The sequence below is a fragment of the Tympanuchus pallidicinctus genome, unplaced genomic scaffold, assembly GCF_026119805.1.
Source record: "Tympanuchus pallidicinctus isolate F22 unplaced genomic scaffold, pur_lepc_1.0 scaffold13, whole genome shotgun sequence".
Classification (NCBI taxonomy): Eukaryota; Metazoa; Chordata; class Aves; order Galliformes; family Phasianidae; genus Tympanuchus; species Tympanuchus pallidicinctus.
In genome coordinates this window covers 17,313,453-17,341,380 of record NW_026294648.1, presented here as the reverse complement: position 1 = coordinate 17,341,380, position 27,928 = coordinate 17,313,453, and the positions used below count along the sequence as shown (strand labels likewise).

The 27,928-nt window shown below is 60.6% G+C and overlaps 1 protein-coding gene and 1 long non-coding RNA gene across 3 annotated transcripts; one reads left to right on the top strand and one right to left on the bottom strand.

Annotated features, from left to right (window-relative positions):
- Positions 1 to 5,461: 5,461 nt before the first annotated feature.
- On the bottom strand, positions 5,462 to 8,997 carry LOC128076092 (uncharacterized). Its single transcript, XR_008204246.1, has 2 exons — positions 8,056 to 8,997; positions 5,462 to 7,112 (listed from the first exon to the last, which is right to left on the bottom strand). It is a non-coding gene; the product is annotated as an uncharacterized LOC128076092 (long non-coding RNA).
- A 5,424-nt stretch (positions 8,998 to 14,421) lies between these two features.
- On the top strand, positions 14,422 to 22,152 carry TSC22D3 (TSC22 domain family member 3). 2 transcript variants are annotated; one of them, XM_052673225.1, is made up of 3 exons: positions 14,422 to 14,795; positions 20,727 to 20,778; positions 21,205 to 22,152. In XM_052673225.1, exons 1-3 carry the CDS (start codon positions 14,491 to 14,493, stop codon positions 21,448 to 21,450), a joined length of 603 nt encoding a protein of 200 aa, XP_052529185.1. In that variant the 5' UTR covers positions 14,422 to 14,490; the 3' UTR covers positions 21,451 to 22,152. The 2 variants fall into 2 exon arrangements, with proteins under 2 accessions (XP_052529185.1, XP_052529183.1); XM_052673223.1 differs by lacking the exon at positions 14,422 to 14,795 and adding an exon at positions 20,262 to 20,444.
- The last annotated feature ends 5,776 nt before the right edge of the window (positions 22,153 to 27,928 follow it).

The window sequence follows — 27,928 nt, the reverse complement described above, 5'->3', positions numbered from 1 at the left end:
CCTTTCCTTTCCTTTCCTTTCCTTTCCTTTCCTTTCCTTTCCTTTCCTTTCCTTTCCTCTCCTCTCCTCTCCTCTCCTCTCCTCTCCTCTCCCTAACACAGAGCACATGCTGCTCATTACAAGGGTAATTAACTCTTCCACCCAAGAGATGCTGTGGGTCTCCACATCACCATCCTTCAGCATCCCAGCGCTGGGCAGAGGGCAGTGGAAAGGCTGCAGTGGACATCTGAGCTGCTCTGAGCTGCTGAGAAGAAACAGCCCCACATCCCCTACACTATGGGCTGTGCTGCAGCCCTGCCCCACTTCTGGGGTCCAGCCCCATCCCCTCTCATCCCCCCCACCCCGAGTCACCATGGTGAGACCCATGGAGGTCCTGTGGGTTTGGGGTGTTTCTTTCTTTCTTTTTTTTCTTTTTTTTTTTTTTCCTTAATTAAAATCAAACAATAATCATCAAATAACTTCTGTGGATAATTACGGGTTTCTTGCTCGCTTATTAGCGCCGGGCTGTAATTATTTGTGATGCAGGTGATTCGCAGCGTGGATCATGTGGTGCTGAGTGGGTCAGAGGAGCACAGGGATACCGAGATCACAATTAGGATTTTCAAGCGTGTTTTCCAGGGCTGCCCTGATCCCAACACGTGGGTTTGCTCCGTGTTCTGCAGGAGCACAGCACGGTGCAGGCATGCTGATGGCACAGAGAACGGCTCTCTCTGCAGCTCTACTGTGACCCCAGGTTGTCTGGGTGCCACCGACTGCATGGCAGGGCTGCAGCTCTCCAGGAAACGTGGGGAAAGCAAATCCTAACGGGGTGCTGCAGATTGCCCTCCCCACTCCCTGCCCAGTGCTGCCAGGAGCCTGGTGGCACTTGTGTCCCCATACAGCCACCCCATATGGTGGCACTGGTGGAGGCAGAGAGCCCAGCCTGCATGGGACGATGCATACAGGGGATTTTTGGGGCTCCTCCTCTTGTTGGGGTGGGCAGTGCTGCCTCAGTGGCTGCCCATCAGCGTGGCATTGAGCTTGCAGGACTTTCTCACACCCTCTATCTGCAGCATCAAAGCTGGTTTGAAGCCTTATCTTCTTTCCCTGCACCCGGTGGGTGAGGCAGGCATCCCATGAACCCCAACCAAAGTGCTTTGGGGGAGCTTCCATGGAGCCGGACAGCGTGGTGTGGGGTGAGCTCAGAGCTGCTCCAGCCCATCCCAGGCCCAGAAACTGACCTCATCCCACAGCCCACGGGAGTTTCGCTGCCTGTGGGACCACATCACTCTGCTTCTTCTGGCTTCCATCAGTGCCCAAAGAGGAGCTTTAACATCTCAAGGCATCAAAATCCTCAGCATCCCGGAGCGCCCCGAGGAGCCCCATGGCTGCAGGAACACGGATGGGTGCTGCAGGAGCGGCTGCAGGAGGAAGGATCCTCCCTTTATGGGGAGGAAACACAGTGAGGAAGAAGTGATGCTGAGAGCTCGTAATTCCCTTTGCACGGCAATATCTGGAGTCGGGGCATCCTTCCCTGCAGTGCTGCTGCTGGCTGCGTGCTGCTGGGAGACACAAGGGTGCTGGCTGCACGGCCAGCCCCTGCTGCATCCCAAAAGGCACCCAAGCCCCAAACAGCTCTGTGCGCACACAGCAGCTCAGCCGCCCAGCTCCATCCCACCACTGTCTGCAGGAACTTCATTCCCAACCTAAAAGAGAACCAAACGAGGCCAACACCAACAGCACTCCAACACCCCACCCAGAAAAACCTTTGGGCTCCTCGAGGGTGAAATGTGAGCCGGAGCCATTAGCAATCAGCAGTGCTTTCCGTGCCAATTAGCGCAGCCTGTGGGTGCTGCAGCAGGGCTGGCACCCGGCATGCAGGCGCCTGCTGGAGCACTCCCTGCAAACTCCATTTCCAATGGGTGCCATATTGGAGCAGAGAAGTGCTCTTCTGCTCACACTTCGCAGTGCTGGAGCATCTTGCTTTCTGCTTTGCATCCTCATGGCTGCATCCACATGGCTGCATTCACATCCCACCCCTGTGCACCATGGATGCGCACACTGTGTGCCTCCAGCTGCCAGCACCCGCTTGGCACTGCCCCCAGTTAGCAACCACATGGCTGTGCTTCATTCTTCCAGCTCTCAAACATGCCGCCTGGTGCCCAGCATCAACCTCAAGCTGGTCAGCCAGAGGGCAACATGAGCGTGCTGGTTATTAGTGACCGCCCGTGAGCGCTAATTGATTTGCCTGGTTAGAAAGAAAAGATGCCTTCCAACTCTAATAAGGATTCTACAATTGTTTTCTATGGTTCTATGAAAAGTCCAAACCTGCCTGCAAGGGGAAGGTTGACATCAACTCATCGAGGAGGGGAGAAATGATGAAAAGTTTTAAAGGGGAAAGTGGAATTATTTGGACAGGCGGATGCAGCTCAGGCTGAGCTCTATGGGGCAATTGGGGATGGGGAGCTCCTGGGGCTTCTTGCTCTACAAAAGGTTTTCCTCTCTCTCTCTCTCTCTACAGAGCACTGCTGTGGGTCGGGAGAGGACAGGGTGAAAAATGGAGCCCAGCAAGCCTCGACCTTTTCACTCCAGATTAAGGCAGCAGTGCCCTCGGGGAGCTCAGCCCAGCTCAGCCTTGTGTGGGCAGGTGTGCACTCAGCAAGCCCTCAGCTGCACCTCTGCATGGCTTCACCGAAGCACTGCTCCTCCAGGAGTCCCCATGATAACCATCCCAATGGTTTCCAGCTGTTACAGCTCCGAGGGATGCAGGACCCCCACAGGATGCTCCTTCCTGAGCCCTGATCCTGAGTAGGATCAAGCGTAGCCCCACATCTTCACACCGACTTGAGGGACGCCTTGGGGACAGCTGGGTGATGGTCCCTAAGGGCGCACAAACTTTGGGGCTGCTCATTTCCTCCTCGTCCTGCCCTGCCCTGGTTGCATGCACTGCGTGTCCCACCTCTCAAATGGGTCCCCATTGGACTGGTGGCCATCCGGTTTGCTGCTGGAGATGCTGGTGACCATGGGCTTGGTGGGGCGGGTTGGTAGTTGGACTGGATGACCTCAGTGCTCTTTCCAGCCTTACTGATTCAGTGATTCTATGGTTCTATAGAAACGTGCCCTCTGCCTGCCCCTGTCCCCAGGCAAGGTGCTCTCGCCTCCTTGTGATGATCTTCCAGGAGAAAACCAGGCAGACCTCTGCCCCCTGCACAGGACATGGAGCTCCATGAAGCCCCACTGCCCTGGGATCAGCCGTGCAAGAAACCCAGGCCATCCCTGCTGCAGCAGGCTGTGAGCTGTGGGTGGGAACACAAATTCCTCTCCCATCCCACACTGCTCTTGGCCTGGCTTCCCCGCTATTCCCTGGCTCATGTTTTGCACGCTGCGCGCTCACTGCTGGCTGCCCACGTTTCCCACTATAGGGTGGGGACATGAGGCCGTGCCCAGGAACCTGGAGCCCCACAGCTGCCAGACAGGCTCCGTCCCAACATGTCCTACATGCGGGGATCAGAGACCTCCCTGCTGCCAGGGCCACGCTGGCAGCCCTGGGGCACAGGGAAAGCACCCAGCAGACTTGTCTAGGCTTTGGCTAAAGCTGAGCATTGGAGGAGAAACCCACAGTGTGCCACACTGCCATCATCCCCAGTGGCGGTGGGACTCAGCACAACCTTGGCTGTGTGGTGTGGCACAAGCCCACGGCAGCGGGGAGACGAGGCGTTCAACTGGGACCCATTGCGTCAGGACTTGGATGGAGGTGGAACAAAGAAGGTGGCTTTGGTGGCTCCGGAGCTTGGATTCGGTTGTGCTGAAGCCGTTGTGTCCTCGTGCATCTGTTTGTGAATCGGGTTTCTGAGGAATGCAAAATCCCCCCTGCTGCAGTGCTTTGCCAAGGACCACCTTATTTCACGTGTCTGGGTCAGGCTCATTCCTCCTCTTGCAGCACATCACAAAGAACGCTGCCCTTCCTTGCATCCAGGCCTCGTCTTGTCCCCCCAGGACAATTGCCAACGCTATGGCATGGAGCGCTTCCTTCCCATCCCGGAGCTCCCCTTCACTTTTCCATTAGGAATTTCATATCACAGGCTCAATCCTCCAAGTCAAAGCAGCAAACACATCGTGGCACTGAGGGACGGCGATCAGTGGGCACAGCGAGGACGGGTTGGGGTTGGACTCTATGATTGTAAGGCCAAAGAGAAACCAAACGTACCCACCAACGCCCTGCCACGCTGGGCTCTCCCTGCCCCAAAAGGCCCCACTGCTGGGCACCAGCAGATCCCAGTGGCTCCCCTTTGGCAGCCCTGAGCTGGTGGGGCGGCGGTGAGGTGGAAAGCAGCAGCTGCAGCCCCCCAAGCACGGAGATGCTGGGAAGTGCTGTGCAATAACCCTCTTCATCAACATGCTGCTCCTCTCGCCGCTCGTTACAGGGAAGCTAAAAATAGAGCGGTGAGCCAGCATTCGTTCTGCACACAGAGATTGAAAGAAAACTTTGGGTTTCGCTCGCGTGGAGGAGAGAGCCCAAATGTTCTCATGTCTGTGAGGCTGCCATAAATAGCAGTCAGCCTCCAGAAGGGCCCATGGGGAGACGTGTGGGGCAGGCGGCGCGGGTGGCTCGTGCTGGCCGTGTGGCAATGGATGCCCATCAGCTGCAGTTGCTGTTGGGAATGCTGCTGGAAATGCTGCTGATGCCCTTTAGCTGCATCTTGGGGGTGAAATCTCTGCAGAGCAAAAAGGGAAAAGATGGTGGGAGCCTCACACGCTGCCCCCGAGCATCCATGAACGGAGGGGTGCGAAGGATCTTGGTATCAACAGAAGCCGTGCTACCAGCATGGCTTTGGGTTTGCACATCGTGTGTTCCTTTCTATTCTCTTAAAAAAAGAAAAACAAACAACAGAACCACCCTGATTTAATGCTACCTTCAGAGCTAGCAGATTTTCAGGGCTGATCAGCGGAGCTGGGATTACAACCACCAGCTCCCAGGTGGACGTGCCCTGCTCTCCTGTCCCGCCTGCTGATTTCCTTCACGAGGTGTGAAACTGCTTGCAAAAGCAAAAGTATTTTCTTTTCCCACTTTGGGAAGCCATGACAGCTTGTGACCCGGGGCTCCCACCATCTGCCACACACGTTGCCCACTTGGTGACACCTCCATGCGTTCGGCAGCTTGGAGAAAACCCCGCTGGGAAGCTCTGCAGCCAGCAGGATATGCTGCTGATTTCTCCTTTCTCCTTCCACAGATGGAGGGGACGGTGCCATGGCTGCCTCCTGCTCCACAGGCCAGTTTCCTATGGTACATTCTTGGGCACTGCTCCATTCTCTGTCTCCTTAGGGAGAGACATGCAGGACAAATGGCAACAAGTCCCTTCCAAGTGCCTTCAGACAGTGGTGTGGGTGGTGTCAGGATGCTCTCATTGCTAGCCAGCCCCCAGCACTGAGCCATGTGCCCTTTAATGAGAACTCACTAAAGCATGAGTGGATTGGCAGTTAATTGCTGGGGAGAGCGCAGGCAGTGGGGCTCTTTCATCCTTGGACAGAGGAGTGGCACTTTGAAACCTCTTCTGTTTGATGAAGGGTGCCCACAGGAGGGCTCTGCTCGGGGCACACAGAAATGGCACAGTGGGGCACAGGGGTTGGGAAGCTGCACGGTAACAGTGTGGAAAGACCTGGGAGCAGCAGGTGGGGAGAAGGGCAGAGCGTCAGCAGAGCTGTGCTCCCTGCTGCTCCTTCTTCTGCTCAGCGCATCCCTCAGTGCTCCTCACTGAGCTCTGCCAAAGCATTTCACTCCACAGCACTATTCCTAGCCCAGACCTCAGGACAAAACCCATCTGTTCCCAGCAGTCCTCGACGTTCCCGTCCAGCACACTCAGCTGCTGTGGGTGAGATGTCCCCAAAGTAGGCTGCAATGGGACGACTGCTGTCAGCAGGATGCAGTGCAACGTGCAGCATTGATGAGACAGCGCCGGTCAGCACGGCTGCCAGCAGAGCACACAGATTTGCGAGCTGAAAAGCCTCGGGGAGGCTGAAAACAAAAAGAAAGCAAAGAGCTCGCATAGGAAATCATCTTCCAACTTTTGCATCTTCTCCCTCCAGCCCTGATCCTCCTCTGGCAGCTCTGCTCTGCCAACGCATTGCGTGACAACGCTCGGCCTGGAGATGGAGCAGGCTGGACTCCAAACATCACCCAGGGAAAAAATAAAAAAAGCCGGAAATAACCACGTTAGACGATGAGGACGGCGGTGTCTTCAGGCAGTGCGAGCAAAGCGCTGTGCTTTGGAGGAGCAGCACAGCCCCGAAGCCCAGCCGGCTCTCCCTGCGCAGCCGCTCCGCTCACCGGGGCCGCGTTCCTCCGCACTAAGGATCGGGAGATTTCTCCAAGGTCCCGGACGCCACTCGGCTTTCTATAGGGTTTGTCCTTCGCTGCATCCCCTGCCGTATTCCTGCAGCACTCCTGCCCATCTCCAGCCCTGCTGCTCCCTGGTGGGGGGGGGACACGCGGCTCCCGGTGCCTTCGGACGCAACACCGCCGCCCCTGGGGGAGACCGATGGTGTCGGTTCATAGGCCCCCCCCCCCCCAGCAGCTCACCCCCGTTTGGTTTGCTTTGGTGCTTGGTTCAGTTTCTACACCTTTCAGAATCCCTTTGTGGCAAAGGGGAGAAGAAGAGAAAGAGGAATTTCTGTCTTCTCATTCCCCCCCCCTCCCCAAATTGTAACCGATTCTGGGCAGGTGGCCAAAGAGTAATAAAAATCTGTTCTGTTTGGAAACAGCTGAGAAACGTATAAATGACGGCAGCTCGGTGCTGCAGGAGCTGCAAATCAAGCAGGCTGTGCGTTCCAGGGTTCGTTAACATCTGATGGGGATAACGGGAGGTTTATAGCACTTAATTGAATTAAATACACTACATCCCGATTTGGGGTTATAAAACTTGCAGTCACGGGGCGCAATTAAACACCTTCCTGGTGCTGCCAGTGCGTTTTTCTCTACAAAATTAAGCATGAAAGGTAGGCTTGCTCTGCATCACAGCGTGTCAATCCTTGCAATGAATCCCCACAGCGCTGTGAGATGAGGGCTTTGCACTTTGCTGCTTTTGTGGGGTGCAGAATGAGGTCTGAATTCGGGGAGCATCTCAGGCAGCCAGCAGCTGCAATGCAAAAGGATGGAGTTTCGAACTGCAGCAGGGGAAAAAGTCCTCATTAGCAGATTGGAAACGTGTTGAGCCCTCCTGAGAGCTCAGTGAGTGCAAGGAGCAGGAGGGGGAAGTAGTGCCAACCTCAGCCTGAGTGCCTGGAAAGCTCCCATCACCATGCATACATGTGGCACATCAGCACCCATGGGAGAGCTTGGTTACCCCCCTCCCCACTTTGTTTAGCTTTGCAAAATCCCATGGGCAAAAGGGAATGGTGGGGACTCTTTCCCAGTTTGCCCAGTTTGCCATGGGAAGCACCCAGCTGGCTCACAGCTCCAAGAAACCCACAGCTGTGCGGAGCGTATGACAGCTGAGGGGCGCTTTGGGTGCTGTCCCCTCTCCTCTACATGAAAACATGACCACCCCAGGACAATGCCATGGCAATCCCAGCTGTAAGGAAGCAGAGGGGATGCTGCAGGGAATGCCTGCTGAAATCTGTCCCTGGGACACTTCCACCCCCTGCTGCCCAGCAAACAGCGCAGTGCTCGCTATCTCTCTGCACGCAGCCCACCTTGCCCTGCTGCAGCACTCAGCCCTGACCTCAACAAAAGGTCTGGAAGACATTTGCGGAATGGCACAGTGCTGCTGGGGGTCAAGGGTGCCCTTTTCATTTCCCATCCACGCTGCAAACATACTGAGGCTGCAGGTAGTGCATTTGGATGGTGCTGGGTGGGAGGGGGAGCCCTGCAGCTTCACCATGCTGCACCCCATGGCACACAGCTCTCCAGCTCTTGGACAAGCTCCATCAGCCATAGAATCATTCCAGGTGGAAAAACTTTCTCAGATTCACAGCCCAGCACACCCCACCATGCCCATCACCACATCCCCACAGTTCTGAGCAACACCAGGTGACCCCACCACTCCCAGGGACAAGGGTGACCCCAGAGTTCCATCCCACCTGCTGAGCTGCAGCCTCAGAACCAACAGCATCTGCTCCCAGGGGTGGGCAGCAGTAACTCCCACTTCATGCTACTCATTTGTGCTCTGTATTGGGCTGTCCTGGTTACTGCTGGGCAGGTGTTGCCGGTCATACAGACGAGGTCATCTCTCAGACCCCAGCTGTAGCAGCTAACTGGGAACACAGAGGCTCCAGGTGTGCTTTGCCTTGCTGATTGGGCTGCCCTCGTGCCCCACGGGTGGTTCTAGGATGGAGCCCACGTGTCAGCAAGACCTGCTCACTCCAGTCTTGCAGGAGAGCTGCGCTCCAGGAGGTGCTGGAGCAAGAGCAGCATCTCACAGCACCTCTCTGCCTCAAGCTGAAATGAGATATGGAGACGTGCCGTGCACCGAGGCACCAAATATCTCCTTCTGTCCACGGAACGTGTGAGCAGGGCAAAGCAAGGCATCTGCCTGCCCGCAGGGAAGGCCCCCAGCCGTGGTGATGGTGGGGAGCAGTTAGCTGGGATGAGAGGAGCAGCAAATGTCAGGTGGGGAATGACAGCATCAGGCTTCAGCTCCCGCGCCCGGATCTGAGGGTGCCCTGTCAGCGCCGACAGGCGGAGAGAGATGCAGAGATAACGTCCTCAGACACAAATGATGATGCCTGGAGAAACTTGTCCAAAACCCCCCGGGAAAGCTGTCGCTCTGGGCTTGTTTGGAGGTCCTTCAATAGGGACTGCAGTGCAATTACTGTTCTCACAGCAGAGCGCGAGGCAAACGAACCCGGTGTGGTTCAGCGCTGGGAAACTGCGTACAAATGAGATGAGCTGTCAAAAATAATGAAAGGAGAGGCAACCGAGAGAGAGAGGCCACCCGACCTGAGCAGAGCTGGGATCAGTGGGACGAGCTGAGGCCCATTGGCTCCTTCAGCCCTGCTCCCATAGGGTCCCCCATACGGGGGCTGCCGGCTCCAGCTCTGCCTTCACACCCCAGCTCCACTCCCGGCTCCTTCCCTCCGCCATTTGCATACCGTGCATATTCATGAGGGATGGAGCTAATTAAAGATTCATGCACGCAGCCCTCGCACTTGCAGTTAATTGGAATGCTGCAGTATTCCTCACATTCCCCCCCCCCCCCCCCCCCAAGCAAAGCCAGGAGAGCTGCTATGGGATGCACAGGGTGTGGGCGCCCCTGTGGGTACAGCGCACCCAGGGAGAGCTGATCCTGCAACAGCTGTGGGGTGCAAGCCAAAGCAAGCTTGGTTACAGCACGATAACGCTGCTCTTGGGGGCGTTTGGGCACTTCCAGCCTCGCTGCAGCTTATAAATACATATTTATTATTAATTTTATTCCGTCCCCGGTGCCGGGGTGCGCAGGATTAATCGCCGCCGCTCCGCGATAAAGGGTCTGGGAGCCAATCTTCAGCTTTGCCCGAGATTTATTCCCCTTTGAAAACAAATATCCTGACAGGGAGAGATTTCCTGGCACAGAGCAGCTCTGTTTAATTAGAGAGGTGATTCATGTTTTCAGTCAGGGTTTAATACCAAGCCCTTTATGGGCAGCAGTGCAGCAGGAGCCCGTAGGTCTGCTGGGCTCTGGAGAAGGAACCTGGGGCTGCTCCAGCCAAAGCAGTGCCACCCATTGGGGTCCTGTCCCACCAGGAGCAGCCATGGCTCCAACCCCGTGCTTGGCTGCGTCCCTTTGGGTGGTGAACATTGGTGTTGCGTGGCCCACACAGAGGAACAGCCAAGCTGCCCCAGCTCCAAATGCCATCATTGAAAAGCAAAGATTTGGCCACCGTTCTGCTTCAAAATGGGGTGGCAAGGTCCACCTGGGGGCAAACACCTGAGGAATAGGGACAGGAGCGTGGAATGGACCCAGTGCTTTGGCATGGGTGCAACAGGTGTGGGATCCCAGCCTTGCACTGCCACCGTCCGACCCCAAACTGAGCATCCCAAGGTGGGGAGCGATGCTGGGGGGCCCAGGGGAGCCCCACACGCTGACCTGCAGCATTCCCAGACACAAGCATCCAGCAGCTCCTGAGTGTCAGCACTGCGTTCTGACCGCCCCATCCTGGGCACCAGTTCAGGAATAACACAGACGCGGCCAAGGCCCATAAAATTAATTAGCTCTCACTTGAAATTAAGCATCTCAAATGGGTGTTTCATGAAGATTTAATTAAAAGCCGCCCTGGAACCAAGCTGGAGGGGTTGGGGCACAGGGAGCTGCCACCGCGTCCCCAGCTCTGCGATGTCCCCGTGTGGCACCGGAGGTGTCCCCAGAGAGCCCCGCGGGGGGCTCAGCAATGCATCCAAGCGCCTCCCATCCCACGGCCTCCCACCCTCCTCCTTTCTCGGCGGCTTCGGGGCGGACACGTGGAGCACACAGCGTGCAGCGCCACCTCCCAGCCCCACGGCCACGCTGAGCACGGGGGCTTTAAACCCAACAACGGCTCTGCAGCCGCGCGCCGAGACCCGAAGGGCGCCGTTCGGTCCGCACGACGCAGCAGCAAGTTCATCGCCATTACGCCAAACCCACAACCGTCCCCGGCTTCTGTCTCATCCGTAAACTTCTCTGGGGCGCTTTTCCTATTCCCACCGCATCCCAGCGCCGTGCCGAGCAGCTCTGCGCGCTCCCTGCCCGCTCCGCTCCGGGCTGCCGGATGCTCACCAATCTTTCCGTCCCAGCGAAGCGCCGCGGCGCCGGGGCCCTGCTGCCACCCAGCGGCTGCTGCAGGCACAGGTGTGGCAGTGCGCGCGCGTAGGTGTGGGCGCGCACACGTGCATGCAGCTGGGGGGGGCTGTGAGCGCGCCCGTGTCTGCATCTGTGTGTGTGCGCGCACTGCGCGTGCACGGGAGCCCGCGAGGGAGCACGGGCGTGGCTCCTGCGGGTGGGTGTGCAAGAGGTGCACGTGGCTGTGCACGCGGCGGTGCCGCGCAGGGTGCGCGTGCACGCGGCTGTCCCGGCCGCCCGCAAGGGCCGTGGCGAATCTCAGCGAAGCCGGCGCTCTGCACGTTGGTTTTGGCACCGACCGGGCGAGCGTTCGGCCCAATTAAACGAGTTTCCGCACTCAATTGAGCGTAATGCGACTTCGTACGTCTTAATAAAGCCCTGATCTCTGCGGTCACTGAACTGAGCGCGTCGGGGGGGGCGCGGTGAGAGCAGCACACAGCCGGGCGGAGCGGCACCGGTGCGAATTAGAGGCGGAATTAGGAGCCACCACCACGGCGGTGCCTTTCTGCCTTCTCGATACATCCAGCTTCCGATAGGAAGGGGAAGGAGCCACCCCCACCGCAGGGGCTTTGCGGGGATGGAGCTGCAGCAGGCAGAACCCGGGGGGACACGCGCACCTCCTGCTGGCCGTGTGGGTTTTCTCCCAAATGCCACCGCAGTGATGCTTCGGGCACCCACTGCGACTGCCTGAGCTGTGTGTGGCGCGGAGGAGCCCCACGGAGAGCAGAGGATGAGGAGGGGAAGTGCCACCGTGTGTCCCCACCGCCTGCTGTGCTGTGCTGGGGGCCTGGGAGGTGCAGCCCCAATGTGTCCCCACTGTGTCCCCAGCTTTAATCATGCACCCTGCCCCACGCATCCCCATCCCCATCATGTCCCCTGCATCACCCCATCCCCACTATGACTCACCATGTCCCCTCCTGCGGCCCCATAACATCTCCTCCATCATCCCATCCCCACCATAGAATCATAACATAGAATGGCTTGGGTTGAAAGGGACCCCAAGGATTATCGAGTTCCAACCCCCCGTGCCACAGGCAGGGCCACCAACCTCCTTCAACCACCATGTCCCCATCGTGTCCCCTGCACCATGCTCCCCATGTCCCTTCCATCATTCCCATCCCCCCCATGTCCCCTCCATCCTTTCCATCCCCACTGCCTCCACCACGTCCCCTCCTGCACCCCACCCACATCATTTCTCCACCATGTCCCACCCTGCGTCCCCACCATGCCCCTCCATCATTCCATCCCCTCCGTCACTTCCATCACCCCATCTTCCCCACATCCCACAGTGTACCACGCCCTGCCCCACATCCTGCCCCTTTGATGCCCCACACCAGCACATCCTCCGGCACATCCCACACACCCTGTTGGGTTCCTGCAACCCAGGGAAGGGACGTGGTGACATTCCTACAGCAGGCGGGAGGGTGGCACTGTGCACAGGGACTGGGAACGAAGGCCAGGAAAAAAAAAATAAGAAAGCTGATCATTTTGAATCATTTTGAGCTCGGGAAGAGGAGCAACCCCTGCAGGGCGAGTCGCCACCTCCTCTCCATCTCGGAGAAAAGCAATTAGCACGACGGCACAAAGCGTTTCTAATTGCAACCCGTGGACTTGACGAGCAGCCCGTGGCACACCCCAAGGAATCCATCCCCCATCCCGCAGCAGGGCCCCGCCGGGCACTCGGAGGGATTTGTTTGCTGGAGCGTTGCACAGCGCGGAAGGCACGCGCAGCATGCGGTGTGACTCACCGTTATGCAAGTGGCAGCTGTGGGGCTGGCAGCGAGCGGCCGTCCCCAGAGCCACCCGCTGTGGGGCAGCCATGGGGAAACACAGCTTGGGGGTCAGCGCTCTGCGATGGGGGGGGAGTAAAAAGGGGAGCCTGGGGCCCATGCAAAGGGCTGAGCGCCGGCGTTGCTGCCCCACACGCTGCCCCACACCGAGCGGCTCAGGGAAGCCCCGTCCCTGTGCACAGTCCGTGTCCCTTGGCACTTGGCTCCAGATCTTGGGGACACTGGGGTCAGAGCTGTGGTACCCGCACTGATGTCCTGCAGGAGCCGCAAGCACGGGGCGCCCTGATGACAGCAGGGACGTGGCAACAGGGGCTGCCACCCCTGTGTCCCACTGTGCCACACGCGTCCTCGCAGCCCACTGTCCCCTCTCCCTGCAGTGACATCGGGCAGCAGATGCACCGTGCCCGGCGGGTTGGAGAGGGGGCGGCACCGGGAAATGTCACAGCTGTGACAGCACCGGGTATTCTTAGCCTCACATCACAGCCCCGACACGGGGACAGCAGCTGGCACCCTCGGGGACAGGTGGCACATGGTGTCTGGCGGGTGTCAGTGCTGTGCCCTACCCCGCTGTGCCCACGGGATGGCAGCAGCCTCCATCACCCCCCTCCCACCCCCCCACCGGGCACCCACGGCCACTTGTGGGGCAGCACAAGGCCCCAGAGCAGAGCTGTGTGACAGATGCCCTCGGCAGCCTGATGCCACGGGTCCTTGTGGGGTGGAGAGTGCTTCATCCTCACGTGAAACCTCTTCCTCCTCTCCAAAAAGGGAACCAGGAGAGCTGATGGAGCGTTTCTGCCTTCCCCCAGGAGCACCCATTCTGTACCACCCTGCTCCGGGTGCCAGGTGCTGGGCGCTGGGTGCCAGCTGGGTTTTGACCCACGTTCTCTGCCTTTATCTCTGCTCACCACCCCCTGCATGTAGGATTGCCTCTCACTGCCTCCCCCTCCTGCCCACTCCCCATTCCCTCTCCCAGCACTGAGCATCCCACACTAACCACAGCCACTACTGGGACATTTCCCATTGGTTCCTTGCAGCTCACAGCTCGCTGCCCTTGCAGATGCTCCTGCCATGCTCCAAAATCACCTTTCCTCCCTCTGCCCGTTTCCCCTTGCCCAACCCTACAGCCCCAGGGTGCTCTGCCCTTCTGGGAGCTTCTCTTTCCCAAAATGCTCCTGGGCTTTGCCCTGAGCTTTGGGGGCGATGTCACAGCCACCCCAGGGGGCACAGAGTGTGGCTTTGGGTCCCAGTGAAGCCTTGGGGTGCCTATGGGTAACAGGTGCTCAGTGGGGCACCAACGGGACACCCAGGGGGGTTGATGTCACGGCCATCCCAGGAGGCACAGAGTGGGACCTCGGTACCAGCAGGGCAGCGGGTGCCTATGGGGCACTGAGTGCCAACAGAGCAGTGAGCACCAATGGGGCAGTAGGTGCTCAGTGGGGCAGTAGGTGCTCAGTGGGGCAGTAGGTGCTCAGTGGGGCACTGGGTGCCAGCAGAGCATTGGGCGCCAGTAGGGCAGCGTGTGCCCGTTGGAATCGGGTGCCAATGGAGCAATGAGTGCAGCGGGTGCAGCGGGGCGGCGTGGCAGGGCTGGGACCGGCAGCGTGCGCCGCAGGGGCGGTGGGCGCCGGGCGGATGACGGGGGGGGTGCCGGTACCCCCGGGGCTGAGCCAGCGGCGGGAGCCATCGGGACTGCGGGCTCGGTGCCAGCCGGCCCCTCGGAGGGAGCTCCGCAGCTCCGGGCGCTGCCATGGGGCGGTGCCGGGCTGCCCGCAGCGGGTGCCGGCGGGGCGGGCTCCCCGGGGTGGGGCGGCGGTGCGGGGCGGGGAGCGGGGCCGGGCGCTCGGGGCCGCCGTTCGCCGAAGCGGGAGCGGAACCGGAGCGGAGCCGGGAGGAGCGGGGCCGGGCGGCTGCGCGCGGCGCTCGGCCCCGGGATGTCCTCGTCGGCCGGCGAGCAGTGCCGCTCGCCCGTGGGGTTGGATTGCTGCAACTGCTGCCTGGACCTGGTGGGGGCCGGGGGGGGAGAGAACAACAACCCGGGCAGCCCCACCGCCAGCGGCTTCCGGCAGCTGCGGGAGCAGCTGGAGGGCGAGAACCTGAACGCCGCCAAGCTGAGCTCCATCATGCGCCAGGACTCGCTGGAGCCCGTCGTGCGGGACCCCTGCTACCTCCTCAACCAGGGCATCTGCAACAGGAACATCGACCAGACGCTGCTCTCCATCCTGCTGCTCTTCCACAGGTGGGTGCCCGCTGCTGCGGGGCCGCGCTCCGCTGCCGGCTGCGTGCCGCGCTCCCCGGATCCCGCGCTCGTCCCCGCCGTGCCCGGAGGGTCGGGGACACGGACGGCTGTCACTTGGGGTGGTGCCACCTGCAGCCCCCTACGGGTCGGTGGGACGTGGGGAGCCCCTCTCTGGAGCCGTTCCCCATCCCCCGCGCAGCCCCCATCGGGCGCTCCCGTCGGTGTCCCCAAAATAGCGCTGCATGAGGGCACATGGCCCCGCACGTGGCACCTGCATGACCTCTCCCCACGGCTCCCGCAGCCCTTGCATAACGCCGGGCAGACGCTCAGGTAGGAGAGGAGGAGCCGGGCTGCCCGCCAGAGCACCCTCTGCACGCCCCGTGGGGGGAAATGGGGGAGAGACGCCGAGGGTTCCCTGCGTGCGTAGTGTGATGCAGGGAGGGAGGGAGGGAGGGGACACGGGGGAGGGAGGTGACAATGTCCCCCCATGCGTGCTGGAGACCGAAGCTGTGCACCCACGAAAGCGGTGCCCGTGGTTACGGTGTGTCCGCTTTGGGCTCGGTGCCCCACGCCTCCCCAATCTGCCCCCTCCTCCTGCGTCCCTCCCCACAATGCCCACACCTGCAGCCGCTGTTGTTTTGCTCCAACCTGAACTTTCTCCTCCTGGGGAAATGCGTCAGGTGAGGCGGGAGGCGATAGTGGATGGGGTGAGGGCTGTGGTGCCAGGGAACACCCCGATAACGCAGCCCGTGGGGGTATGGCACTGCATCCCATGGGGGTATGGCACTGCATCCCGTGGGGGTATGGCACTGCATCCCGTGGGAGTATGGCACTGCAGCCCATGGGGGTATGGCACTGCATCCTGTGGGGGTATGGCACTGCATCCTATGGGGGTATGGCACTGCATCCTGTGGGGGTATGGCACTGCATCCCGTGGGGGTATGGCTCTGCTGGCTCTGCACTTGGTGGCCACGGTGGCCCATGGACACCTGCAGGAGGAGGCAGTTTGGATGATGGGTCCGTGTTCAGTGGGGACAGGCTCACAATGGGGGGGACTCACAAAGTCCACCCTGGGCACCCCCAGCCTGGTTTGGGGGGTTTCCCCCCCAGCTCTCTGCAGGGATGCAGGACGGATGCTCCGTGCTCTTGCCATAGGAACTCCCAAGGCTAAAACCAATCCCAACTCCTAACCCTAAACTCAACCCCCTAACAATGCTAACCCCTCACCTTAGCACTAAACCCCACCCTGAGACCAACTCCAGCCCTAACCCCAACCCTAAGACTAACCCCAAACTTACCCCTAACCCTAACCTCGACCCCAATGCTAATCCCAACCCCTCTCAGAGGGCAGGAGGTGGCATCTATGGCACAGTGCTGCTCATCCCAGTCCCTGCCGTGCAGAACCCAGAGGGGTGGCCCTGCAGAACGCATTCCTGCAGCGCGTGGGCTGCAGTGACAAGAGGCCTTTGAGCAGGGACAGCGGGTGGGCGTGGGGCTGCGAGCCGGGGCTGAACTGCGTGGGAGCCCCCCAAAAAAGGGGTCAGTGGGCTCTGAGCATCACGGCCCCACTGGTTGTGGGGCAGGGGAGCAGGAGGGCTGCGCTCGCCCCGTGGCCGTGCCCCGCCGATGAGCAGCAAGCTATATTTATCTGGGCTGCTGGCATGGGGACAGGAGTTTGTCACCCTCTGACTGAGGTTGTATTTAGACCTGGGGGGGTGGGGGGGTTGGGGGGGGCCAGGCAGGGGCCCCCCAGCACCGGTTTTGGGGTGTGATGCAGAATCCTGAAAGAGGTCCTGTGGAATCATGGAGGCGCTTGGGGTGGAGAAGACCCCAGAGGTCATCGACTCTCAATACCAAGCAGGCAGCTCCTGTGGGGCTGGCAGCCCAACCTCAGTCCTATGGGGCAGCAGCTCAGGGCAGAGTGAGGAGTAGGGTGAGGGAAAGGGAGAGGGATGGGGCTGGGGTTTAATGTTAGGAATGGGTGTAAGGGTTCAGGTGAGGGTTGGGATTAAGGTTAGATTTATGGTGAGGGTTGGAATTAGGTTTACAATTACAGTTGGGATCGGGATGAGGGTTGGAGTTAGGGCTGTGGTTCAGGGCCGGGGTTAGGATGAGAGTTGGGGTTAAGGTCAGGTCTGTGGCTGGGGTTAGGGTCAGTGTGGGGATTGGTCTTAGGGTTGGAGTTAGGGCTGGTTTAGGGCTCGGGTTAGGAGTTGGTGTTAGGGTTGGGGTTAGTTTTAGGGTTGGCTTTAGGGTTGGGATTGGGCTGAGAATTAGAGTTTGGATGGAGGTGTAGCACTGGGTTTCAGGCACCTCCTGAGGCCATCCCCAGGCGCTGGCACAGCGGTGCCCGGACCCATGGGGCACAGCAGCAGGGTGACAGCTGCACGCCCCGCACGGCCCCGTGCCCTCAGTGTTGTTATTGTTCTGAAATGTCACTGGGGGAGGGGAGGGGGGGAAGGAGAGGGAGCAGAGGGGGGGAGGCTGCAGCTCTGTGTCCCATTCCAAATGCCCGGCGTGCTTCCCAAAGGCCAGGTGGGGTATTAATAACCAGCCCCAAATCACCTGACCCAGCCTGACCTCGGGGCTCAGCCCCTGACCTGTGCTTCATCCGTCCGTCTGTCCGCTTTTGGGTCCTGTCAGAGATGCCAAGCCTGGATTGGGAAGGATGCTGTGTTTCCTGGGTTGTGGGGTGTCGCTGCATAGGGTGCCCACGCGCTGCTTCCCAACCCGTATCTTCTCCTTATCCTAACGAGCTGCTCTCCAATTAGCGAGCCGGCCGCTCCCGCACGCCTCCCATCCACGTGCTCTCCATCCCTGCATCCCCCAAACCGATGCTAGCAGGGCGCAGCGGGGCGGGGTGTGGGACGGGGTCCCGGTGACAAAGTTGGAAAGAAAAAGGAAAATCGCGGCTGTCAGCGGGGCTGCGCGCTCACACGCCAGCGAGCCGGGAACTGGGAGTACGGCCAAGTCCCTTTATCAGAGGAAGCAGGCCGCCCTACAGCTGGAGCGGGGAGCCTGCCAGCCCCCCCCCCCCCCCCTCCTGCACCCAGCACGGCCTCCCCAAGGCGAGGGGGGCACCCCTGGGTGTGGCACTGGGGTGTTGGGGTTCCCCCCTGGCGCGAAGCGCTGAGGCCCCGTTGCTGTGGGGCGCCCGGGGTTTGGGGTTTGGAGGAGCCGCCTGTGGAGCGTGCACGCCTATAGGGGTTGTGCTGGGTGCCACGTGATGGGCGGAGGGCTGTGTGAGCCCCAAAGTCCTGGGGACGGGGACATGGTGTGGGGCTGGGGGGTTGGGCCAGGGGGCTCCTCTCTGCGTGCGTGCAAGCTTTGCTGTGCGCCTGGAGCTGGAGGTCTGCTTGGCACGGCTCCTGCAGCACTCGGCGGCCTCCCCAAGGCCGGCAGCGAGCGTTTCCCACGGCTCCGACCCTCTGCAGGGCCTTCCTCCCATTGAGCCGAGGCCTTGGGAGAGAGCAGGAGGGCCAGAAGGGGCACGGAGCAGCCCAAGGGCTCCGGGACTGCTGTGAGTGGCGCTCGCCGTGCAACGTGCCTGCAAGATGCATCCGTGGGCACACGTGTGCTTGCAGGGCGTGCGTGCAGGTGTGTGCATGCAGAGTGCCAAGGTGTGTGGGAATGCACACGTGTGCACGCCGTGGGGGTGTGTGCGGGGCGTGCATGGGTTGCAAGCTGCAGCCCGGCGTGTGTGCGCCCCACAACACAGCAAGCAGGTGCAGGGCTTTGCGTGGAGCTGCCCTGAGATTCCCCACGCGCTGCAGCTTGGGAGGCACAAAGCTGTGTGCACACTTCCTTCGGTGCTCTGTACACCGGGCTGGGTGGGCTCCTGCTGCTGGGGACCCCGGCGCGGTGCCGCTGAGCGCATCCTGCCCGCCTGGTGGCATCTCAGGGCTGTCACCCTGCACACACAGAGCGCCTTTCACCCGCCCGCTGCCCCGGGTGACACTCCGGGCTCTGAAAGGGACAATTGAGCGTGGCTGAGGTCACCCCCCCGGCGTCCCTACCCCGTGCCCATGTCCCCTCCCTGCGGCCCCGGGATGCGGCCAGTGCCCTGGCTGTGCCCTTGGAGAGCTGCGGGGTGCAGAGGGGACACAGAGGGGACACAGAGGGGACACAGAGGGGCATGGCTGCACCCCCGCCGTACTCCCCGAGCCTCTTCAGGAGGAGGGACTGGTGAGTGGGGCTCTGGGGGTCCAGGGGTTCCGCGGCGGTCAGGATGGGGCCGGCACAGGGCAACGTGCCACCTCTGGACCGGGAGAAAGGGATCCCCGTGGGTGCTCCCTCCGTGGGTGAGTGGGCAAACTGCTCGCCCATCCCACCCCCAGAAGACCCAGGTGGGGTTTGGCTGCACCACTCCCTGCTCAGAGGGCACGGCCATGGCACCAACCCCAAATATCAGTGGGGTTTTTTTGGAGGGGTATTCCACAGAGCACCCAGCAACGGGACAAAGTCCTGCTGGGTCCAGAGGGCAGCGATAAGCTCCGGGTGGGGATAGGGAGCAAGGCAAGGGGGCAATGCTAGCCCAGCAGGGTAGGCGAGGGGGGGGGGGGATCATCGCCACCCACAGCTTTAGGGTAGCAACAACCCCCCTCCCCCCCTACGGCTTTAGGGTGCCCTACATGCAGCACGCACACGGTGCTGCTCGACGCTTGCACCCTCTGCGCCCCCCAGGACCCCATGGAGAGCCGGGGGAGGGAGGGGGGTCCGGCAGCCCTGCAGCCCCGAACCCGACCACGGGAGGGGGCTGCCCTCCCCCCCCTCCCCAGCAGCACGGCGGGGTTACGCAAGGGCGGAAGGGGGGGGGGGGAGGAGGCGGGGCGGCCGCGGGTTGTTTTGCGCCCGGGGGTTGTTTTGCCCTCGGGTTGTTGTTCGCTCCCGTTTCTGTTGTGCTTTTTTTTTTTCCTTTTTTTTTTTTTTCCCCTCTCGTTGTTTTGTTCCGAGCCGATCTCGGTTCCTCGCCCGAGGACGCGGTTGTTTTTGCGCTCTCTGGGTTTCGTTTCGCTCTCCGTTTCGCTTTGCTCCCCGCTTTTTCACTTTGCGCACCTTTCGTTTGTTTCGTTTCGTGCGCCCTTTCCCCCTCTGCACCCCCCTTCTTATTTTGCGCATCTCTTTTTGCACGCTCTTCCAATCGGTGCCCCCTTTCTGCACTTCCCTTGGGTTCGCACACCCCTTTCCCTCCGCACACCCTTTCTCCCTACCCCACACTGAGCCCCACACCCCACAGCCACCCCAAACTCGGGGCCCACCCTTCTCTCCGCACCCCAAACCCTTCAGCGCCCCACGTTCGGGGGCGCAGCACGGATCAGGGGAGGAGCGCTGGGCGCACGGAGGAGCCCTTGCAATTAGCGGGCAATTAGCGGGCAGCGCTCAGCATTACCGGGAGCGGCGCTGCGGCGCTGGGGGCGGCCCCCACCCCACTCCCGTGTCCCCGCCCGCCGCCCATATAAGCCAGGGCGTGAGCCGGGCCCCGCAGTGCGCTCCGGACCCGCAGCTGCCCGCAACGATCCGCGCAGCCATGAGCACCGGCGTGTACCACTCCCCCATGGAGGTGGCTGTCTATCAGCTGCACAACTTCTCCATCTCCTTCTTCTCCTCTTTGCTCGGGGGGGACGTGGTCTCCGTGAAGCTGGACAACAGGTAGGGGCAGCCCCTGGGCTCCCATCCCGGTATTTATTGCTCCTCCGAAACGGGGCAGCGTGGAGCATTGACCCCGTGAAGTGGGGAGCGCAGTGCGTTGCTCCCTATGGGAACGGCGCTTTCTGTGTTCCATCCCATTAAGAGATGAGCTTCATTCGTTGCCCCCCATGCAGGGGGGGCTCTCTGCTTGCTGCACTGTTGATGGAGGGGTCGGGGGACGCGCCCCACTGCACGGACCTCGGGGACTTGCTGCTAACGTGCACCTTCCCTGCTTTATTGCAGTGCCTCCGGAGCCAGCGTGGTGGCCATTGACAACAAGATCGAGCAGGCAATGGTGAGCCGCAGCCTTCTGTTATCTTTAGGGCATTGTGGGGGGGGGAGGCCCTGCTCCCGGGAGGTGCCGTGCCCAGCATAGGGGTCCCCCTGCTCCCCAGCCTGTTGCTGGGCAGAGCGGCTCCTTTGTCTGCCTGCAGCTGGCAGTGCTCATTGGCTCCGTCTGCGCCGCAGTGCGCAGAGAAACAGGGGGGGATGAAGGGGGAATGGGGGGGGGTGGGACCCTTCGGGGGTCTTGGGGACTGAGCGAGGCCCTGTGGGTGATGGGGAATTGCAGGCTGCCTCTGCACCCCGAGGAGGGAGGTGATGGATCAGTGAGGGTGATGGAAGGGGGTGCCTTGGGGGTGGGGGGCGGCAGGGTGCAGGGAGATGGGGCAGCTCCATGAAGCATCCCACCAACGGACCCCATCCTTCCCCCCCAACGCAGGACCTGGTGAAAAACCACCTGATGTACGCGGTGCGGGAGGAGGTGGAGGTGCTCAAGGAGCAGATTAAGGAACTGCTGGAGAAGAACTCGCAGCTGGAGCGTGAGAACAGCCTCCTGAAGACCCTGGCCAGCCCCGAGCAGCTGGAGAAGTTCCAGTCACGGCTCCCATCCGAGGTGCTGCAGCCCCAGGAGCAGAGCCCGGAGCCTGCCCCCCCGGCCCAGCACTCGGGGGGCTCTGCGGTGTAAAGTGGCTCTGTCCTTGGGGTGGGCAGAGCCACGGAACTCTTTCTACTTCATCTCCTGCAAACGATACCAAAATAAGCCAAGTTTTTCTGCCTTGGCTCAGAGGACTGCCGGAACCCGGTGCCGGGATGCTCGTCCCTCCGGGAGATGCCGGTGGCTGACCCCCACCTGTCTGCCCTCCCTGCGCTGTGTGGGGCAGAGCTCGCCGAGACCCCGTAGTGCTGAGCATGGGGATGCGGCTGGAAGGAGCGCGCCGAGCCCCAGCGTTGTGGGGGGTGGGGGGAGCAACCCAAACCTGGACTTGAGCAGCTGTTTCGGTTGCACGCACGTCGGCGTGGGGATTACAAGGAAAGAAAGAGAAGAACGACAACCAAAAAGAAAACCAACCCAACCTTGTTTGACTAGAGTTGAGGTGTTTCTGTAGCTGTGTCTATGCGGTGCCCGCTGGATGCTGCGGGCCGGCTGTGCCCTTCTGGGCAGGATTTGAAAGGAGACTGGAATGGCACCAGGGTGGAACTGGGGGAACTGGGTGGCCAGAGGCCCCAAAACGGCCCCGGAATGGGGGATGGCAGCGATGGGTGCTGCGTCCCCCCGCCCCCCCCCTGAGTGATGGGACGTCCCTGCAGACGTCGGACGGTTGGAGCGGTGACGTGGTTGTGTACATTTTTAGGTAGAAATTGCAATAAAGTCTACTTTTTTATAGAAGCACCTGCGCCCGGCTGTGTCTGCAGATGGGGAGGGGGCCGACGGGGGGATGGGGCAATATGGGCTGAGACTGGGGGTGGGATGGGGCTGCTGTTCCCCAGGTGCTGCCAAGCCTTGGGGTTTCGTGGTGCTGCTCCTTTGGGTCAGACCCCTGGATGGGCTCCTGTGGGATTTTGGAGATGAGAGCAGCACTCTGCATCCTATGGAGGGGAAGGTGAGCGGAGCCTGCAGGTCTCAGTGTCCCCATGTGTGCAGGGATGTGCTGGAGGGTCATGCAGGGGGCTGCTCTCCTCCACTGTTGATGCCTTGTAGCACTGAGCGCAAGACTGGACCATCCTGAAACACAGCGTGGGAGACAGAGCTGTGATGGATGTGGACATCCCTGGGGTTGCCCTGCGGCCGGCAGGGATGGGGTTTGAGATGGATGCAGCATAGCGGGGTGGGTGCAGCACCTTCCTCTGGGGGTGTGCCGTGGGGTTTGTGCCGTGCCGACCGCATCCTGCCGCCTTTTGCCGTGGCTTCAGGCCTCACTCACTGCGGTGAGGGCGGTGCAAAGCCAATCTGCCATGAGTCACAGCGGGGCTGGGGACAGTTGGTGCCAAGGAAACGCTGGTAAACACCAAAACACAGAGCCACGGAGCACGGAACGCTGATGAGGTGTCCGTCCTCTCCCTGCTCCCCACGCCATCCCAGGGCTGGGACCCTACTCTGGGCAGTGCCACAGCCCTGCAGGTGCACACACTTGTGCAAGTTTTCCCCCTGCTGTGTGCATATCTATGCTGGGCCGTCCCTGTATACAGGAGTGAATTTGGGATGTGGGGATGGGGCACGGTGCTCAGTGTCACCACACCCCACCTCTGTCCCCCACCCTCTTGCAAGGGGCGGCTGGGTGAGTGGGCAGTGCCTGACCCCCCCCATCCCGCTCAGCCCACGCACCCCAAAACCACTTTCCCAGCTACGCCTCCCTCCCATCCCTTTCCCCCCCTCCCCATCATGGGCAGAGCACTGGCAGCATGGTGTGACACTGGGACAGCCAATGGCACGGGCAGAGCAGCCACAAACCCCTCCCTGTGGCTGGCAGGGCCTCCCCCCCCCCCCCCATCACCCGCTCCTCCAAGATCGATGTCCCCTCGCCTTGCAGTGTGGGCTGTGACGAAGGACTCTTCCTTCCTAGGGACAGCCACGCATGTCACCCCCCTCCCCATGCTGGGGATCTATGGGATTGCTGCAGCCCGGGCAGCAAAGGGTGAAGGTGTTGCGTCAGGAAGTCTCTAAGAAACGGTCGATTTGTTGAAAATGTAAAAATAACAGAAGCTGCTGCTGGGCTGAGCGGGGTTTTCCCAGCGTGGGGAGATGCTGGCACGGCCCATGGCAACTGTGCCCCAACCACAAGGCACGGCGCGGGCAGCCCCACATCTGGGGTGTGGGGTGGGGGAAGGGATGGGAATGGGATGGAAGGGGTTTGGGGGAGGGAATGAGGACAGGGAGGGGATGTGGCTCGGGATTGGGATTGGGGGTGAGGGTGGAGAAGGTGATGGGATGGAGATGAGGGTGGTGGGTTTGGCAGGTGGTTGCAACAGGGATGGGAAAGGGGATAGGATGGGATGGGATGGGTGTTGGCATGGGACAGTGATGAAGAGGGGATGGGCTAGAATGGGAATGGGATAGAGATGGGGATGAAATCCCCTGGCAAGCCCTGAGTGCTCACAGTGAGCCTCCAAGGCAACCCCAGGGACCTCTGGGGGGCTACAAGCCACCCCAATGGCTGCTCCGTGCAAAATCCTCTTCCGTGGTTTAAACCAGCAAGGGCTGAGGGAGGGCTGGCATTACAGACGAGGAGGGAAGGATGCTGAGCAAGGGCACGGCTTACAGCAGAAGGAGGAGAAAAGTGCAGGGAGACGTGATTGCCTGAACGCTGCCCGAGTTAATGGGCTCTATTTGGGGAGATAAGGGGCCGTGAGCTGTAAACCTGCCCAGGAAAGCCGACTTCCTCATTCCTGAGCAGATAGGAAGATGCACAGAAAGGCAAACAACACCGGAGCAAATTGCTCGATGACAAACAAGGACCTGAGGTCCAGACGGGTGACCCAGGGGACACACAGGGCTCCGGTGGGGGCTCTGTGCAGACGCTTCCACCCCGGGGACCGTGGCGTAATGAATGAGCGATGCGAGTGCCAGGGATTAGCCAGGATTTAGGGGCCTGTGGGACCCGGCCAATTTGGTTTAATTGATCATTAGAAGCAGCGTTAATCCCTGGGAAAATCAGTGTGGGAAAGGCAGGCGCCTGGGAGGACTTGGCCGAGGTGTGCAGGAGCGCAGGAGGCAGCTCCTCTCCTTCACCACGCTCCAGCCAGAGCCACCCCAAAAGGCACCCGACCCCCAAACCCCACTGCAGTGCAGTGCGTGCTGCTGGGCTGGGTTACTCATTCTCCAGAGGAGACCTTTGGACTGCACAAAGCGTGCAGAGAACCGGGGCTGCCATCCTGTCTTCTGACACCACGGGTGCTCGTTTTGCAGCAGCGCATCGGTGGGATGCAAGCAGCGTGGGTTGCATCCCGGGAAGCTCCCATCATTAGGAGATCCTAACAACTTCCCAGCAGCACAGGTACCGCTCGAGTGCTCCTCATGAGCGTCCCCAGAGCATCTCGGAGTGTCCCCACAGCACCTCCATCCCCATGCTGACCCCACACCAGCACACAGGACCCGCCGGCGCGCCGGCTGCCGGCTTCCTCCCAATTAACCCAATTAATCTCGCAGGGCTCCAGCCATGCAGCAGCTCTGCAGCCGCCGCCGCCGCCTGGCTCTCCCTGCCCTCCCATCCACCTGTGTTGTGTAACATGGGGATGAGAACAAGGCAGAGCCGTGCTGTGCCTGTGAAGCTGCCGCCCAGTGCCATCCCGCTGTGCCCAGCAGCTGTAGCAGCCACTGGAGTGGCACATCAAAGTCCTCCCGGCTCAGCTACCCCAACCGGCAGCAGGGATTTGGCTGGGAGACCTGCAGGGATGGGGCTCGGCATCCTCCTGCTCTGAGCATCCCTGCTGTGGGTTGGCCATGTGGCATGGGCTGGTGACAGAGCGTGGCATGACGTGGGGACGCGAGGGATGCGGTGCCTGCAGTCTGTGCACGAAGGATGGATGCAGAGCACAGACCCATGCGGATGGGATGATGCTCTGAGCTTCCCATGCACTGAGAACCCGTGAGCTCCAGCTCAGCATCCCTGTGCCAAAGGGTCAGAGATGCTAAAGGCCAGTGTGGGGAGCAGAGCGAGCAGAGCTTTGGGGAAGTCGCTGACAGTTGTCTCTATGCTGGTTGTCAAGGGACAGAAACCAGGGTGTAGAAAGAGCCTGAGTGACAAAACATGAAGCCACCAGCTTGGGGAGATGGGGTAATTATTGTGATTGTTGTGATGACAATCACTGTTGTTACCATCACAACAACAGCTACTGCTTGCTGGAACTGCACCAGGGCTGGCATCAGTGCGACCAGCACAGCGGTGGCACCCGGTGTCCCTGCAGGTGGGTGCTGTCCTCCAGGAGCTGCCCCCAGCCCTCAGCACCCCCTGCATGCTGTGTCACCACCCTGCACTGCTGCTTCCCACCCCAACCCATTCCCAAGCCACTCCAAAACCAGAACGTTTTCTTTCTTCCCATTTCCACTTTTATTCATTTCTTTACTGGTGATGATTTACAACCAAAGCCAACAGCCTGACTGACCCAAACGCTGAGCCTCTGGCTTGGGATGCCCCACAGCCCCCAGCAAGCACAGAAGCAGCCCTGCATCAATGCAACCAACACCACTTGTTTGCTCCCCTCACTCCGCTCTGCGCCTCTCCAGGTGTTTGCAATACAGATGACGTTTGCCACTTGCAACGTGCCAAGTCCTGCAGGGGGAATAATGGAGTCTGCAGCTCTCCATGCCCTTCCAGGAAGGGCTGCGGATGCTCCGGGCCACGCTGCTCACCCTGCTACCATGTTTGGGTGTTTTTGTGGCCAGCTGCTGACTCAGAGCCGCTCGCAGGCGGTGTTTACACGGCCGTGACGGAGGCAGTGCTGTGGCTGTGCCCATCCTGGCCGCAGGGCTCGTGCCGGTGACATTGAGGGACTGCCTTTCGCAGCTCCAAAGTGGGTCATCCGCTGGCTGCCTGCAGGCAGGATCTGCCCAGCGACTTACTGTTCCCATCCCCATTCCCAATGGCACGCAGTCCCTGTGCCCGTGGCCACGTTCCCGTCACGCCGCAGGCATCCCGCGTGCCTCCGCAAGCTCGTGCCATCGGGGCTTCTTGACAACTTCTCGACAAGCACCAGTCAGCAGGAAAGGCATCCCAAGCCTGCGGGGAACCCAGGGCAGTGGGATCCACCTGGGGCCCTGCGCGTTTTGGGTGGGAAGATCCCCAAAGCGGGCTGCTCCTCCTCGTCGTCCCCTTCGTGAGCAATGGGAAGCAACCCTCCCTCCATCCTGCCCACACCCGGTGTTCCCCTTCCCACACCCATATGCTTCATAGCCCGAAATAGCTGGAAAAGGCCAAAAATAACCCTCACCGTGCCCTGGGGAAGGCGGAGGAGCGCGTGTAAGCATAGGGAAGGACTGTCCCCAAACACAGCCCTCAAATCCATGCCCTGTGGGTGCAGTCAGAGCACGGCTGCCTCCTCCTGCTGACACACAGCCCCACGCAGCCTGCCCGCAATGTTTGGGGCTGTTTGCTGCCCGCTGCCCGGCTACCAGCTGCTGAATCACCGTGCATCCTCCCCACGAGCAGGAAACCCGCTGTCAGCTCTGCCACGGGCGCCCCACAGCTCACAGCTCTTTTTGGGACCGGGGAGATGGCGACATCTCAGCCTCCCCAATCCCAATCCCAAACCCACCAACACCAGCCCTCCTCCCCTAGGAGGAAGGAGCCATGCTGTTCTCCCTCCGTTGCCGCTATGGGGCAGCCCCACAGCCCCGCTCTGCCCCCCAGGCTGCAGCATCTGGAAGGGATCAGTGCTGTGGATGAAGGGAGGGCTATAAATAGCGGCCGGGTCCCAAATCTCAGATTAAAAACAACGACAACAAATCAAAAGCGGAGCACAAAGTGCTGGCTCCTCTGCCCGCCGTATTTACGTACTCAGAGCCTTTTTATTTTCCCCCTTTCCTCGCTTGTTTTCAATCTCTCCTCCGCGCTGTGATGTTCCAGAGCTGTTTTCTTGCCCGCTGGGCAGGATCCCAGGGACGCATTTCTTGGAAGGCTGCAGTTCCATCGGTTTGTCTGAAAATGAGCAGCAGCAGCAAAAAACCCCAGGATCTTTTTTCTGCTGGTTCAGCCCAAGGAGGAGCTCATCTCACAGCTGTGGGGCCAGAGGAGACCCCATCTCCCACCCAGGACTGAAACAAGGGGGAGAGGCTTAGGGTCAGGGTGAGGGTTAGGGGTTGGTGTGGATGTGTTGATTCCCACTGGGGCTGTTTTGGTGGAAGGGCTGAGGTTTGGCAGCACAGCCTTTGTTTGGGAAACAACCTCGTAAATCTGCTTAACGCTGGCACTGAATCACTCCCGCTCCTCTGCCTTTGAGCTGAGCCATCCCTGCCCTGAGAAGGTGCTAAAAAACAACCAGCAGGGCCCCTTGAGCAACCCAACAAGGTGGCGAGGCTTTGCCAGGGGATTCGGGAGCCAAAGGATGGCAGGGACAAAGCCAGAGGATGCGATGAGGCCAAGGGATGGGGAGAGGGCAGGTTTAGATTAAACGTAAGGAGAAAATGACCTAAGGAGAAATGGTGAGGTTGGGGATGCTCCCTCTGTGAC

Excerpts from the sequence above, each read along its gene's own strand:
- TSC22D3 (XM_052673225.1), top strand. The coding sequence starts at position 14,491 with ATGTCCTCGTCGGCCGGCGAGCAGTGCCGCTCGCCCGTGGGGTTGGAT. Across the intron at positions 14,796-20,726 it reads ATCCTGCTGCTCTTCCACAG|TGCCTCCGGAGCCAGCGTGG; the intron begins GTGGGTGCCCGC and ends GCTTTATTGCAG. Across the intron at positions 20,779-21,204 it reads ACAAGATCGAGCAGGCAATG|GACCTGGTGAAAAACCACCT; the intron begins GTGAGCCGCAGC and ends CCCCCAACGCAG.